Raw genomic sequence first — 14,696 nt, 5'->3', positions numbered from 1 at the left:
GAGGATACCTAACCCAGTTTTTCGATGAGAGATGTCAAGAGCCATAAGAAGTGGCATCTCAGCGGAAGCTGACGGATGAGTGGGCGGGAGGGACTTGGAGTCTCTCTGGTCGAAAAGTTAAATGATGCATGGGAGGTCTGGAGTGCTGATGGCATTCAGAAATGCTAGTGGCAATGTAGATAAGACAGGGTGGTGATTTGAGCTCAAAGGAAAGGCAGAATTAGAGAGATGGAACAGGAATTTCAGTTGTGAAAACCCTCTATCTTGTTTGCTGGGCATACGTGAGGCTGAAGAGTCAAGAGGCCACACTCTGCCTTCATAATGTTATTTGAGATAGCTTGACACTTTCCAAGTGGAGCGTGTGGGGATTGAACCAAAGACAAATTCATCTGCCTGATATGCAGTAAAGCCCAGCACAAAGCTATCAGATGTGCAGCGAGGAAAGTTTATTTGAGAGGCAACCCAAGGAGGGGATGGGAGAACAAGCCCCAAAGCCCCCTCTCTGAAGGAGGCAAGAACAAGCTTTTTTTTTTAAATAATCATAGGGTTGGGATTATATACATATTGATAAAACAGTGGGGAAACTTACAACTAATCATGAGGAGAGGTAGAGCATGTGCATTCAGTGACCGCAAGCATATATCCCACGTTCCCTTTGGGGTGGATACTTAGCATCAGAAGGAGGCAAAATTTAGCCCCCGGCCTCATGCAGTTATCTTAGGACAAGGAGAAGGGGCTATGGGTCTGCTCTGAGAGCCAGTATAACCTGGATTGGGTCTTGGACTCCTTATCTCGGGTAAGGAATGTACGGCCTTGCTTGTTCATCCATTGACCTTGAAACCAGGCTGCTGCAGAAAAATCTTCTGAGTTTTTTTAGTAGGGTCTGAAAAGAAACAGTAGCTGATCAGGGAGAAACAGTTCTCTGGAAGAAAAAATAACAAAGGTTTAAATTAAGCTTTCTGCTAGTTTCAACCTCATTAAGCCGATGGGGTACAGTTTCAGGGAGGCAACTGAATATATGCAGTAGGCTCCCTGGCTAGAGATCGAGGATCTCCCTGGCAGACCAGGAGATGAGAGGCAGGTCTTCTCAGTGCTAATGAAGTCATGAGAGTATGCACACTCACCCCCGGAAGGATCTACAGAATGAAGTAACAAGAGCTCCTACAGGAACCCGTCGGGAACATCACATTATCTAATGAGGCGGAGAAGGAAAGGTAGCCAGAGGACAAGCTGAAAACCAGGGTGGTTTGCTATCCTGGAAACCGAGGAGAGAGCTTTTTGGGCAGGAGACAGCTAAGAGTCATCAATGGCTACACATGTTATACACAGGGTAACTGACATCACTCAGGAAGAAACTGTTAAGATGAATTTACCAAGAAGAGAGCCACCTAATGACTTTGAATAATTTAAGTGATTTTTATAGACTCAGAAGTGAGTGGAAAGTGAGATTACAATTGACAGGGGTAGATGCCACAGTCTGTGTTTTAAGGAAGCAAAGAAAACTAGGTTGTGTAGATGCAAGAGATGTAGCGGGTAGGTCAGGTTTCACTGAGATTACAGTTTTGGTCAGAGACCATGATTTTCTGAAGGTAGCGTTTTGGGTGGAGCTGTGGGTGGGTGCAGCTATCTGGGAGTTATTTTAATTGTTGCAAGGTTAGGGAGTGCTTGCATGATTTTTGCAAGTGTAGAGGTGAACAGTTGTCTTGATCCATAGTAGAGCACTATTTCACTTTCTTGAAACTCCTTTGGAACATTGGGGAGTTTTCTGTATACTGCCTATGGTATTATATAATGGCATCTATTATTAAAGTATACCATTGCCGGGTAATAGTAATTACATGTAAACTATCTAGAACAAACTAAGCCAAGATACTCTTTTTCTGGAGCTGGAAATATTTAGTTTCAAAATCCCCATAGGAAAAAAATTCTGAGCAATAGAAGAAGTCTGATTATAAGAGGTATAAAGCTTGTAATCAATCAACTGGTTGCGAAACTAAATTATAAACTCTGCATGTTGTTGAAAGCATGTCCTTTATAGTGCATGTTAGGAGGAAGAAATACTTCAACTTAGTTGAATAAGTTAAACAATCCAATTGATTATTTCTTTTTCCATACAGATCACGGTCTATGAAAGTCATATTTGGAATTCTATCTTCTTTATCTGCTTTCAAGATAGTTACTGAAATTGAATGCATAAAACAGGAATACTTGTATAATTTAATCAGGGGTATGCTGTTACTTAATCTTTTTCTTGGTGGTTCCAGGATTTCTAATGATGTTATATATTTGTATCTACAATGGAATTATGTAGCATTTTTAGCTTTTTTTTTTTCCTATTGTAAAATGACTCAGGGTATTCAGTGCATGTAATGTCATTAATACAACTCTATATTAGTCCTTTTTTTAAACAATGCTTTTAATTACTATGATTTTTTGTTTGCTTTTAGCTTTTGTTCTAATTTGGACAGTTGATTGAGGAACACTCACTTATCTTGGTCAGCATAGTGGAAATGTTAAAAACAAAACAAAACAAAACAAAACAAAACATATTGCCAGTAGGTGGATTTGAGGACATGATGTAAAGGAAATGTTAGACGGTGTTTATAGATACAATTTTAGGATTTAGGAATATGGTGTAAAAGGAGAGTAATATTTCACTTGAGTAGAGTTCTCTTGACCAGTCTCTTAATCTGAAGTAAGACGGAGATCCAAGGAGTAAGAAAGAAAAGTTTCCTCAGGGATCAAAGTAGATCTATCTCCTTTGTCCTGAGGTCCTCACCCTTACAGGAGAGGCCTCCATGTTCTTTTAGCCCTTTAGGACTTTACTGGATGTGTCTCCATCATGTTGTTTTACAGAATTGTTCTGACAGATCTGTTCGGTTTTCAAGCTCATGGTCAATTAAAAAGGAAGAGGAGTTGCTGAAGTAGAAATGACACTATTCTAGGGGGAAAAATCTCCCCTCCACTCCCCTCAAAATTCTAAAAGCATAGCAACATCGTAGCTTTTCTGTAAGTGGATATTGGATAAACAGCCCAGACAGCTACCTCAGGGAGTTTCTGAAGGAATGTGTGATCCACTGATCAGTAGAGGAAGATGAACTTTTATTTGACATAATGCCCTAAAACGCAACCTTTTTTTTTCCATGTAGGGCTACTCAGAGTAGTAAATTTTGATATTTAAGTGACATCTTTTCACTTATGAAAAGCTCAGTTCACTAACATGAAATGAAGCCTTATATTTTGAAAGCCTTTAATGCATATTTATTTTGAGCTATGAAATATGTAATGCTTATTTAATAATCACTTGTTACTATACCATTTCTTAAGCATCCACTGGGTACAGAGTATACTAGAAAAAGAAGACATAAGTTGCCTGACCTCTAGGACCTTTCCTTCTGAGAGAGACTGAACCTGAAGTGACAAGTTATCATTAGTTTGTTTCAGATCATGGGAGAATAATCAGAGCAGAGTGCTTGCTATATGCTGTAGAAGGCTTCTTAGAGGAGGAGCAAGGTTTTTTTTTTTTAACTTTTTTTTAACGTTTATTTATTTTTGAGACAGAGAGAGACAGAGCATGAACGGGGGAGGGTCAGAGAGAGAGAGAGGAAGGCACAGAATCTGAAACAGGCTCCAGGCTCTGAGCTGTCAGCACAGAGCCCGACGCCGGGCTTGAACTCACAAACTGTGAGATCATGACCTGAGCCGAAGTCGGCTGCTTAACCGACTGAGCCACCCAGGCGCCCCAAGGAAGAGCGAGTTTTGAAATGAATTTAGATAAAAGTGGGGAAGGTTGCCTATCTGTATATATTTTAAGAACATGAACATTAATTTTGTCTTTTCAGTTTTATTGTTGAATGTAAATTCAGCTTGTTCCCCATCAAATCAAAAGCTAATAGGCGGTTATTTAACGCAAGCAAGGCACACATCTTACATACTCCCACTAAGTGGGTGAAAGCATGGAAGAATCATTAAAATCTTGCAAAGATCTTTCCCTTTTGTATTCTATTACCTACCTGCTGCCAGACCAGAGCCTTGGCTGGTGAAAGAGATAAATACTTCATTTTCATATTCTCGTTGTCTTATCACTAGATGCCTGTGGTGAACCACCAAAATTCGAAACTATGAAGCTCAAGGGTAAACCTAAAAAATATTATGAGGTTGGGGAGAAAATATATTATGAGTGTCTTCCAGGACGCATTACTGTGTTTCCTGTCATGGCTTATTGTGAGCAGAATCACTCGTGGTTCCCTCTCCAAGAAGCTTGTATGAGTAAGTAAACAAAACAACGTATATGTATATATATTGTTTTCTCTAGAGATTTTTACAAATATTAGGGTCCAGTTTCCACTACCGCAATTTTTCTCATGTGAAAAATTAGTTTCAGATAGCAATATTTTTTCCAGAATTTGATAAATCTCCAGGGGATCTTTTTCTTGGCAATAATTGTTTGCCTGGTTGAATGTGAATTTTTAAGTTTGCATAACAGCTAGGTATAGAAGATAATATTGCGTTAGTTGCAGAGAGTCGTGCAGAATTTTGACCTTGATTTAAATCTGTTCTGAAATTGGCATTAAAGTTTTTTTTCAATCTTATTTCAGAAAAAGAATGCGATTGGCTAGCACTTCAACATGGTGAAGTTGTTGCCCCAAATAAAACCTTTTCGTTTGATCACGAAGCTCACTTTTATTGTGATGAGGGGTAAGTTGCTCCTTAGAGAAAATCAGGTGAATGTCACTAATTCCATTTTTGTTTTGTTTCGCAAGCGTTCCCATAAAGTTTATTTCATTAATTTGTGTGTGACAACTCACACTTATAGCCAAACAACTCTTGGGCTTTTTATGGAGACTGAAAAGATGCATAATTAATTCAAAGAAATTTATATTGAAGTGAAGCAAAATTGTCTAATACTATACCTAATAATAAGTTTATTGTAAGCATCAAAAATGTAGTAATCATGGTGACTTTATTCTTGACCAAGTATATCCTATTTAAAATGCCAACTCTCAGTTTGAAGGAGGACGTACAGAAATGTTGTGTTCTTAAAGTCCTCTATTTCTTTCTTTACTTACATTGTCTGCTTGTTCTATCCATTATTGTGAATGGGGTAGTGAGGCTTCCAACTACTGTTGTAGAAATGCCTATTATGTAGAAATGTGTATTGTTTTGTCCAATTCTGTCAGTTTTTGCTTCAGATGTTTTGACAGTCTGCATTAGGTGGCATAAATGTTTACAATTGTGACATCTTCTTGTTGCATGAACCCTTATTAATTAGTAACATATAATATCCTTTGTCTCTGGTAACCTTTTTTAATTTAAAGTCTACTTGGTGTGATATCAGTATAGCCAACCATACTCTCTTTTGGTTACTATTTGCTGAAATATCTTATTTAGTCCATTTACTTTCAGCCTGTTTTCATCTTTGGATCTCAAGTGAGTCTCTTATACATAGCATATGGTGGGATCATGTGTTTTTATCTATTCTACCAATCTCTGTCTTTTGATTGGAGAGTTTTAATCCACTTAAATTTGAAGTAATTACTGATAAGGAGAGGAATTAGTTCTGTCATTGTGCTATTTGTTTTCAGTATGCCTTACAGCTTGTTTTGGCCCTCATCTCCTGCATTACTGTCTTCTTTGTTTATTTGACTTTTTCTGGTAAACTGTTCTTATTCCTTTCTCATTTCCTTTTGTCTATACCCTATGGCTGTTTTTTTGTGGTTACCATAGAGATTACATTTAACATCCTAAAGTTAAAACATTCTAATTTGAATTTATACCAGTTTAACTTCATAACATACAAAAACTTTTATCCTTTATAACTCCATCCCCACCCCATTTGGTTGTTAATTACACAAAAGTACATCTTTATACATCATGTGTGCCATAACATAAACTAATAGTTCTTCTAAATTAGTCCTTTCAGTTATGTAGAAAACAAGATTTGGTGTTAAAAACAAAGTCACAGTAATACTATGTTTTACACTGATTGTTTCTTTTTTTTCTTTTAAATGCACTAGTCTCTTAAGTTATAAAGAAAATAAAAATTGCAATTATAAGCCATTGTTACAATAATACAAGCTGTAATAATTTCCCATGTATTTACCTTTAGTGTGATATTTATCTCTCCTTATGGCTCAAAGATACTTTCTAGTATCCCTTCATTTCATCTTGCAGGACTCCCTTGAGAATCTATTTCTTGCAGGGAATGTCTAGTGGTCACTAACTCCTTCAGCTTTTGCGTATCTATCAAATCTTAGTTTCTCCTTTACTTTTTTTTTTTTTCAGAAATACACATTTAACCTTTATTTTTTTTAATATGAAATTTATTGTGAAATTGGTTTCTATACAATACCCAGTACTCTTCCCAACATCCCCTTCACTTTTGAAAGACGCTTTGCTGGATAGAGGATTCTTGGTTGACAGTTTTTTTTCTTCTAGCACTTTTTGAGTATATTGTCCCACTGTCTTCTGGCCACCAAAGCTTCTGATAAGAAATCTGCTGATAGTCTTATTAAGGATCCCTTGTATGATGACTCACTTCTGTCGTCCTTCTTTTGAAGATTCTCTCTTTGTCTTTGTCTTTTGAAAGTTTGAGTGTTATGTGTCTTAGTTACTCTTTGAGTTCACTTTACCTGGAGGTTTTTGAGCTTCTTGGATGTTTATATTTATGTCTCTTTTTCTTTAATTTTATTTATGTATTTTGAGAGACAGAGAGAGAGAGAATATGTGTGCTAGAACAGGGGAGGGGCAATAAGAAAGAGAATCCCAAGGGCTTCATGCTGTCAGCCCAGAGCCCGACATAGGGCTCGATCCCATGAACCATGAGATCATGACCTGAGCCAAAATCAAGAGTCGGAGGTTTAACTGACTGAGCCACCCAGGCGCCCCCAATATATTCATGTCTTTCATTCAATTTGGGAAGTTGTCAGCCATCACTTATTCAGATGTTCTCTCTGCCTCTGTCTGTCTCTCTTCTCCTTCTGGGACTCCCACAATATGTATGTTGGTCCACTTGATGGTGTCCCACGGGTCCCATATGTTCTGCTCACTTTTCTTCACTCTTTTTTCTTTCTTTTCCTCAGACTCAATAATTCCCATTGTTCTGTCTCCATGTCCACTAGTTTCTCCTGCTGCTCAAATCTGCATTCAATTCCTCTAGTGAATTTTTCATATCCCAGTTATTTTAATGTTCCAGAATTTATTTTTTATTTCTTTTTAGGGTTTCTGTCACGCCATTGACATCTCCATTTTGATCATGCATGATTTTCTTGACTTTCTCCAGTTCTTCCTTAGTTTTTTGAGCATGTAAAAATAGTTATTTTGAAGTCTTTGTCTAGTAAATCTGCCATCAGGTCTTTTGGGGGAACAGTTTTCGTTTATTTATTTTTTTCTTTTCAGTGTTCTAAACTCTCCCGTTTCTTTGTATATCTTGTGATTTTTTTGTAGAATACTGGACATTTGAATCTAATAATGTGGGCACTCTGTAAACCAGATTCTTCCCTTTCCCCAGGGCCAGTTGTTTTATGTTATTGTTCATGTTTTTTTGTTTTGTTTTGTTTTTGAATGTTGTACAATATCTCTGTTGAAGACCAGCCTGAAATTTAAACTGAAGGCCTTCTCAGTCTTTTCTCAGCCTTTCCTTGGCCATGCACATTCACTTTTTAACTTTATTCACATATTAAGATGTTTCTGAATAATCTTTAATGTCTGGCTCCTGAGAGGGGAAAAATGAAAAATGATATGAGGATCAAAGAGCACTGGCTGTTTAAATCCCCTGGAAGTCACTTCAGCCAATTAGGAAGGGGCTTAAAAGAGTTAGGAGTAGATGTGACAGCAATGGCTGCCCACCTCATTGACTACATCTCTGTGACCAGAACCAGAATTCAGTGATAAGAGCACAGATCCCTGCTATTCAGAGGACGGGGCCCTTTTTGTCCACCCTTGATCCCCCAAACTGCTTCCAAGCTGCTCCAGGAATATATGCACAGCTGCCTGCTGGGGGTCAGGGATGGGTACCTGACACTGTGCTAAGATGAAATCGACTGAAATTAATGGAGTTTACCTGTCCAAGTCTTTCCTGGGAAGTTGCAAGCCATCAACAGACTCCAGAGTTCCACAGTAGTAACCCTTGACAGATTCTGCCCTTGCAGTTGTTGCCCAGTTGGGTAGACAGGTTCCTGGCACTTCCCACTCTGCCATTTTCCTGGAATTCTCCCCCAAACACTCTAATATAGAGAAAAGGCTAACCGCATCCATGTATAGACATTTTCACTGACTACTTTTTTCACTTGATCAAGAAAACATACTGGAATGTCCAGTCAGTAGTTTTAGAGAGAGAGCCTGCTAGGCAGTTTGAGGGATGCCGAAAGTTTAAGACCTATTCTTTTCTCCAAGAAGTTATAGCCTTGTTGAGAAACACAATGTATACAGAGAGGTGTCAAAGCAAAATAATTAATGAGAAGTAGCAAATAAATAAAATTATTCATGATTGTTACAAAAAAGTCGAGCAGAAGAGAGTACTGTGAATTTAAATCATGAGAGAAAATTTCATTATGTAGTATTCCTGAGCTATTCCCAGAAAAATATTCTTGCCTAAAAATATTAAAGGGGCTGAAAACTACCCGGCACTCACTATGGACCAGATGCTAACTCATCTAATCCTTAAAACAATCCCATGGAATATTTACTATGATCCCCTTTTCATAGATGAGGAATCTGAGCAAGAGAAACACTAAAGGACTTGCCTGAGCTCAAACAGAAAGTGAGTCATGGAACTGGGACTCAGATCCAGGCAGGCAAGCTCTAGGGCCTAATGTCTCTACTTGGTTGCTTTTACTTGAGAAGAAGGGAGTGAGCACAGACATAGAAATGGATGTGTAATGTGGTTGCTGGAGATGACAGAGAGACCAGACTGACAGGTACGACAGAGTTATTTCAAAATCTTCTGGCTTTTGGTCAGTGAGCATTCACCTGTGGAAACTCTATTTCATTAAGTGCAGACATGGTTAGCGCTTTCACGGTATAACGTTGTTTAAGAAACTTCTCCCTCAGACTACTGTAGTGCAGAAACGCAACAGTATTGAAATTTTCATTATTATGCACATCTTGTTAACTAATAGAGAAAACAGTAAGTTTTTCTTTTCTCATTTAGTTATTACTTAGTTGGGCAACAAGTTATAGTTTGTAACCTTCGTGGAAATGACGTGTATTGGAGTGATAACCCCCCACAATGTAAAAGTAAGTAAATTTTCAGTTTAGAATTTAGACTAGCAAGCCTCAGTCTTTTTTGACCTCATATCCCCTTTAAGCTTTTAAATTGTCAAAGATCCCAAAGAGATTTTTTTTTTTTTTTATGTGGGCTGTGTTTATTGATATTCATTATATTGGAAGAAAAACTGAGAAGTTTGGAAAATAATTATATATTCATTCCTGTTTAAGAACAGTAAGCTCAATACATGTTAATGTATGTAGCATATTTTTATGAAAAATAATTTTCTGAAACAAAGGCTGAAAATAATGCCTTTCTTTTTTTACATTTTTGCAAATCCCTTTAATATCTGGCTTACAGAAGGACATCTGGATTCAGTCTGTTGTGAAAGCTCACAATTTGTAGCTTGGAAAATTTCACTGTACATTCATAAGGATGTAAAGAAAGACAATATCTTGGCATTATTGTGAATCACCCATTTAGCAAATGGATATATTTAAATATTATAAAGAATTTCTCAAATAGCAGTGAATTTTATTTTTAATCACAAGCATTTTTTCTCATTACATTTTCAGTAATGAGACTAGAACGAAACTTAGCATGGCCTTCTAAAGTAATAATAGGTTTTTCATAGAGGTATTTGAGAAAAAGAGTTTTGTTCTGAAAGTTCATTTGTATATGGCTTGAATTGGGGATAATAATACATTTTCTCATAGAAGCCTAAATAAACAGCTTGTAGAAATCATGTTAATGAATTTACTGAAGGCAGTTCATAGGACTTTACAATGCTATCTTGACACTTTTCCTTTGGCCCTGTCTTGCCTCTTTGTATTTCCTTTTTAAGAGATTTACTGTCAACCGCCTGCAAAAATAAATAACGGAAAATACAGCAATAGCCACAGAACTATATTTGAATATAATGAACTAATAACTTACAGTTGTAATCCTTCACAAGGATCAGACGAATTTTCACTTGTTGGAGACAGCAAACTTATTTGTGTTGGGAATAACAAGTGGAGTAGTGACCCTCCTCAGTGTAAAGGTAATGATGTTTCCATTTATTTCCTTCTTCATTTGTTAATTGTAAGTTTGGAAACAGTTTGTAAATGGTTTTATCTGTAAGTAAGCAAAACAGTCACATGTGCTTCCTCCTCCTGTTAAATTGACTCCCAACGTAGATTAATATAGAGAAAGTCAAATCAGTTTTAGTTACAGAGCTACCCACCCCCCATTTCACACGTTCTCAGAATTCTAGTTCACACATTGTGAACCACTGCGTTTATGGCATGAGTTAGGAATTTTTTGCTTGAAAGAACTCAAAAATTCAACATATACTGTCTTAAAAATAAGAAATCCTTTCTTATGTTACAAGATGTCTGAGAGTTCTGGCTAGACAGTAAATTATAAAATCTAACCCTCTCACAGCCAAGATTGATAAGCTCTGTACAAAACATATTTAAAAAACGGGATCGCCTGGGTGGCTCAGTCAGTTGAGCGCCGACTTCAGCTCAGGTCATGATCTCACGGTCCGTGGGTTCGAGCCCCGCATCAGGCTCTGTGCTGACAGCTCCGAGCCTGGAGCCTGCTTTGGATTCTGTGTCTCCCTCTCTCTCTGCCCCTCCCCCACTCACGCTCTGTCTCCCTCTGTCTCAAAAATAAATAAACGTTAAAAAAAATTAAAATAAATAAAATAAAAAACAATGATTAAGACACTGGAGAACGATCAAAAGCAGGGGGTCACTGGAGAGGATTTGACTCTTGGAAGAAAGGGACCACTGAATAATAGCAAAATATTTACTGTTTTCGAGCACACGTGGAGCATTCTCTAAAATGAGCAAGATAATTTTTAACAAATTTCAAAAAATTGATATGATTCCAAGTACATTACCTGATTACAGTGGAATGAATGTAGAAGTCAAAACAGGTTAATAACCTAGAAATCTTCAAATATTTGAAAATTATGCAAGATACTGCTAACCAACCCATGAATCAAAGAAGAATTCATAAGGCAATTTAGAAAGTGTTTTGAATTGAATAAATTGGATAAAAAGGAAAATACAGCATATCACAATATCAAAAACATTGCTTAGAGGAAAATTTATGACATGAAATAGTTAATGTTAGAAAAAAAGAAAAGTCTCAATAACCTGTGCTTCTAAAAAAGAACAAACTAAGCTCTAAACAAGGAGACAGAAAGAGAGAATATCTTTAGAAATAAATCAATGAAATTGAAAAGAGAAAATTACTGAAACCAGCACCTGGTTTGGGGGGAAAACCAATAAAGTAGATAAAGTTATAGCCAGACTGAAAGAAAAAAAAGAAGATACTTATTATTAACATCAAAAATTAAAAAAAAACCCCAAATATCCTACAGATGTTTAAGGGATAATAGGGGAATATTATGCAAACAAATTTGTGTTTATAAATTTGACAACATATGTATGAAATTGACAAATTCCTTCAAAGACACAAAATACCAACCCAAACTTATTCAAAGATGTACATAAGCTGAATAATTGTCTCTTTCTTCTCCTTCCCCTCTTCCTCCTCCTCCTTTTGCTTTTTTAAGTAAGTTCTATGCCTAATATGAGGTTTGAACTCACAACCCTGAGATCAAGAGTCACATGCCATACCCACTAAGCCAGCTAGGCACCTCTGAATAGTCTTATATCTATTAAAGAAATAGAACTTACAGTTAAAAACCTTCCTAAAGGGGCGCCTGGGTGGCTCAGTCAGTTGAGCATGGGACTTCGTCTCAGGTCATGATCTTGCGGTTTGTGAATTCGAGCCCCGGTCGGGCTCTGTACTGATAGCTCACAGCCTGGAGCCTGCTTCTGATTCTGTGTCTTCCTCTCTCTCTCCCTTCCCCACTTTTTGCTCTTCCCCCCCCCCACCTCAAAAATAAGTAAACATTAAAAAAAAACAAAAAACTTCCCACAGTGAGAACTGCAGGCCCACATGGCCTCCCTGGGGAATTCTAGCAAACATTTCAGGAATGAATAATAGTACCTTCATGCAAGCTTTGCAAGACATATAAGAGGAGAGGGACACCTGGGTGGCTCAGTCAGTTGCATCCAACTCTTGGTTTCAGCTCGGGTCATGATCTCATGGTTCCTGAGTTTGAGCCCAATGTCAGGCTCTGTGCTGACAGTGAGGAGCCTGCCTTGGATTCTCTCTCTCTCCCTCTGTCTCCTTCTCTGTCCCTCTCTGTCCTTCTCTCCCTGCTCCTTCTACATGCTTTCTCTCTCAAAAATAAAAACAATAATGAAAAAAATTTAAAGACATATAAGAGAAAGGAATATTTCTCAACTCATTTCATGAGGACAGCATTATCCTGATGCCAAAACTGGACAAAAACATTGCAAGAAAATTACAAACAATATCTTTAACGACCATAGAACCAAAACTTCTCAACAAAATGTAACAAAGCAAATCCTGCCATGTATAGCAATAATAATACATCACAACAAAGTAAGATTTATCCCATAAATGCAAGATTCGTTCAGATTCAAAGATTAATCAGTATACTAGATGAGGAGACTATAAATAAAAAAAAAGTGAAACTTTTAATAGATATTTAAAAAAAAGCACTTCACAGAATTCATCATCTTTTTCAGGATAAAATTTCTCAACAAAGTGGGAATAGAAAGGAAGTAACTACTTCATTCTGATAAAAGCCATCAACAAAAATCTCAGAGCTAACATTATACTTAATGTTAAGACTAATTTTCCCCCAAGCAGGAACAAGAGAAGGAAATCCACTCCCACCACTCCCCAGCGTTGTACAAGAGGTCTTAGCTACTATACCAAGGCAAGAGAAAGAATTAGACATACACATTGGAAAGTAAGAAATATAGTCTCTATTCACTTACGACTTGGTTGTATACAATATTCCAATGACTGAAGTTTTAACAAGGTTTCAAAATATAAGATCAGCATATGGAAGACAGTTATATGTCTATATACTAGGAATAAGCCATTAAAAATTGAAATTTTAATTAACAAAACTAAAAGGCAAACGACAGAATGGGAAAAGATATTTGCAAATGACCTATCGGGTAAAGGGCTAGTATCCAAAATCTGTAAAGAACTCTCCAAACTCCACACCCGAAAAACAAATAACCCAGTGAAGAATTGGGCGAAAGACATGAATAGACACTTTTCCAAAGAGGACATCCAGATGGCCAAGAGATACATGAAAAGATGCTCAACATCACTTGTCACCGGAGAAATACAAATTAAAACCACATTGAGATACCACATCACACCGGCCAGAGTGGCTAAAATGAACAAATCAGGAGACTACAGATGCTGGCAAGGATGTGGAGAAACGGGACTCCTCATGCACTGTTGGTGGGAATACAAACTGGTGCAGCCACTCTGGAAAACAGTGTGGAAGTTCCTCAAAAAATTTAAAAAAAGATCTATCCAATGACCCAGCAATAGCACTACTAGGAATTTACCCAAGGGATACAGGAGTGCTGATGCATAGGGGCACGTGTACCTCAATGTTTATAGCAATGCTCTTAACAATGGCCAAATTATGGAAATAGCCTATTGTCCCATCAACAGAAGAATAGATTAAAAAGATGTGGTTTCCTATATACAATGGAATGCTACTTGGCAATGAGAAGGAATGAAATCATGCCATTTGAGCAACGTGGATGGAACTGGAAGATATTATGCTAAGTGAAATATGTCAGTCAGAGAAGGACAGATATCATATGTTTTCACTCATATTTGGATCTTGAGAAACTTAGCAGAAGGCCACGGGGGAAGGGAAGGGAGAAAAAAAATAGTTACAGAGAGGGATGGAGGCAAACCACAAGAGACTCTTAAATACAGAGAACAAACTGAGGTGGATGGGGGGGGTGGGGGATAGGGGAGAATGGGTGATGGGTATTGAGGAGAGGGCTCTTGCTGGGATGAGCACTGGGTGTGGTATGCAAGCCAATTTGACAATAAGTTATATTCATAAAAAAAAAGAAATTGAAATTTTAAGAAGTATTTACAGTAGTTCCAAAATATGAAATTCTTGAGTATAAATCTAACAATATATGTGAAAGATATTAATGCTAAAACCTACTAAACACTAATAATGGAAACTAAAGAAATCCTTAATCAATGAAGGGATACACACTAGGTATGGTTTGGAGAATTCAATGTAATAGTCAAGCCTCTCTAATTTATCTAAACTCAGCACAATCCCAACAAAAATCCTAGCAGAACCTTTTTTTAATGGTTATTTGTTCTTGAGAGACAGAGAGACAGAGCATGAGTGAGGGAGGGGCAGAGAGAGAGAGAGACAGAATCCAAAACAGACTCCAGGCTCTGAGCTCTCAGCACAGAGTCCTTCGCGGGGCTCAAACCCACAAGCCATGAGACCATGACCTGAGTCGAAGCTGGACACCCAACTGACTGAGCTCCCCAGGTGATCCCAGCAGAACCTTTTGTATAAATTAAACTGATTCGGAAATTTATGTGGAAA

General features: G+C 37.5%; 1 protein-coding gene across 5 annotated transcripts in view; it reads left to right on the top strand.

The window, feature by feature from the left end:
* The window catches only part of LOC132686279 (membrane cofactor protein-like), a 31,280-nt gene that overhangs the window by 3,442 nt on the left and 13,142 nt on the right, over positions 1 to 14,696 (top strand). For 2 of the 5 annotated variants that reach the window (XM_081791898.1, XM_081791897.1), the window contains exons 2-5: positions 4,090 to 4,269; positions 4,599 to 4,698; positions 9,152 to 9,237; positions 10,053 to 10,250. In XM_081791898.1, coding sequence (XP_081648024.1) covers positions 4,090 to 4,269; positions 4,599 to 4,698; positions 9,152 to 9,237; positions 10,053 to 10,250 — 564 coding nt within the window. Of the gene's footprint in view, positions 1 to 967; positions 2,228 to 4,089; positions 4,270 to 4,598; positions 4,699 to 9,151; positions 9,238 to 10,052; positions 10,251 to 14,696 lie in introns of those variants that run through there. The other 3 variants (XM_078441405.2, XM_060643968.2, XM_081791899.1) reach the window with 3 other exon arrangements.

This window comes from Panthera onca, chromosome F1, assembly GCF_046562875.1.
Source record: "Panthera onca isolate mPanOnc1 chromosome F1, mPanOnc1 haplotype 2, whole genome shotgun sequence".
NCBI classification, from domain to species: Eukaryota; Metazoa; Chordata; class Mammalia; order Carnivora; family Felidae; genus Panthera; species Panthera onca.
The sequence above is the reverse complement of the archived record's forward strand: the minus strand, read 5'-3'. Positions and strand labels throughout refer to the sequence as shown.